At 34.4% G+C, this 2,036-nt stretch overlaps 1 protein-coding gene across 1 annotated transcript; it reads right to left on the bottom strand.

The window, feature by feature from the left end:
• Positions 1–704: 704 nt before the first annotated feature.
• Positions 705–1,655, bottom strand: LOC103736653 (olfactory receptor 8K3-like). Its single transcript, XM_008836175.1, has one exon. The coding sequence runs from the start codon at positions 1,653–1,655 to the stop codon at positions 705–707; it is 951 nt and encodes a 316-aa protein (XP_008834397.1).
• Between the last annotated feature and the right edge of the window lie 381 nt (positions 1,656–2,036).

Raw genomic sequence — 2,036 nt, 5'->3', positions numbered from 1 at the left:
GAGCCATGTTACAGTTTAGTATATTCATATAACAAGAGACAGTAACTCTTTTTTGTAAAATACGACATTATGCTGTGAAGGTGTCTCAATGCTGTTAATTTTCTTTGAAAAACATTATATTTATATTTAAAATATGAAACTTGGAGGAATTAACCTAGTTTGACTCAGAATGAAAATTCAGTCTTTCACATGAATACCTGAGAAGAAAATGGGATTCTAATGTTGTGTTTGAGCAAATTCATATGTGTATTTCAAATATTCATTTATTAAGTGTACAGTTCAGATTAGGTACAATTCAGAGAGACTGAAGGGTAAAACAAAATAATATATATACATATATATATACATATGTATGTATGTGTGGGTGAATTTAACACAGGAAATTTCATTTAACGAGTTTCAAAAAAGCATAAAAATCCTTGCAATTTACTTCTACAGTGCCCTTCCTCTGTTGAGTATAGCTACTTTATTATATATTTTACTTGGTCCTCATACAAATAATATATTCTGCTTTATTATAAAATTTAGCCATTAACAAATCTCAAAAAACATCATTTTGATATTTTCAATTGATCTATTTAGAGCAATTAACAGTGCCTATAAAATTTAAAACAATAGGTGAATACATGTTGAATTTGTTCTGGCTGTTTATACTAGATACACACAGAGAAAATATGCTTGTAATATAATTTATAAGGTTCATATTATTTATAAATACTAAGTAAAATATTGCATAATATTTTCCACAACTTTTTTAGGGCATATTTTACATCCTTGTTCCTTAAGCTATAGATCAAGGGATTCAACATGGGGATAATCAGGGTGTAGAAGATGGAAGCTACTTTATCAGTGTCGAAGGAATGACTTGATTTAGGCTGCACGTACATGAATATCAAAGTCCCATAGAAGACAATGACCACTGTCAGGTGGGACCCACAGGTGGACAAGGCTTTCTGTCTGCCTTCAGCTGAGTTCATCCAGAAAATGGCGATAAGAATGAATAAGTAAGAAAATAGGAGGATCACTAAAGATGAAACCAAATTAAATCCTGCTGAAATCAGAATTATAATTTCAATTTCATGCGTGTTTGAGCAGAGCAGCGCTATCAAAGGGAGGCTGTCACAGAAATGACTGATGACCCTGTAGCCACAGAAGGGCAAAGTGAAGATTTTCAAGGTAATTAGAAGAGAGATGATGACACTGTAGAGGTAAGGCATGATCACTAGACTCCAACACACTTTTTGTGACATGATTACAGTGTAGAGAAGAGGGTTACAGATGGCCACATAGCGGTCATAGGACATTGCAGACAGAATAAAAAGTTCACAAATGATGAACACAAGAAAGAAAGCTAGCTGTGTTGCACAAAGGTGATAAGAGATTTTATTTTGATCCACAACAAAATTTACTAACATTTTTGGTCCCACAGCTGTAGAATAGCCAAGATCTGTAATAGCCAGGTGTCTGAGAAAGAAGTACATGGGTGTTTCCAGCCTGGAGTCCACCATGGTTAGGATGATCATGCCCAAGTTGCCCACCAATGATATAAGATAGATGATGAGAAACAGTCCAAAAAATGGGGCTTGCAACTCAGGGCGGTCAGTGATGCCCATCAGGATGAATTCTGTCATCATTGTGAGGTTGTGTTTCTCCATCTGGATGTGTCACAAATTCAGTTCTGGAGAGACACATAAGCATACCCAGTAGATTCTATATTATCACCTGTGAGAACTTATAATGTGCAAAGCAAATATAAATTAAATAACTCAATCTTCCAAGGTATGTTATTTGCTAATGCACCCATCATTTTTAAGGAAAACACGTCTAACTAGAATTAGAGATAGAGACAGAGACAGAGACAGATTACGGGTTCTCAGTTTACTTTAATTTTAATCACCAAGTGTCCTTTTCAAAGACTCAAGGCATATTACATATTTTTCTCAGAAGTGAGATATGGGTTGCTATTGACATTTGAAGTTTAATGAACACTAAAAAGATAGGTATCATGGTTTATCCCATTTTCAGTCCAAAGTATC

The sequence above is a fragment of the Nannospalax galili genome, unplaced genomic scaffold (genome assembly GCF_000622305.1).
Source record: "Nannospalax galili isolate Female #2095 unplaced genomic scaffold, S.galili_v1.0 scaffold337, whole genome shotgun sequence".
In the NCBI taxonomy this organism is placed as follows: Eukaryota; Metazoa; Chordata; class Mammalia; order Rodentia; family Spalacidae; genus Nannospalax; species Nannospalax galili.
This window is presented reverse-complemented; position numbering and strand designations above follow the sequence as displayed.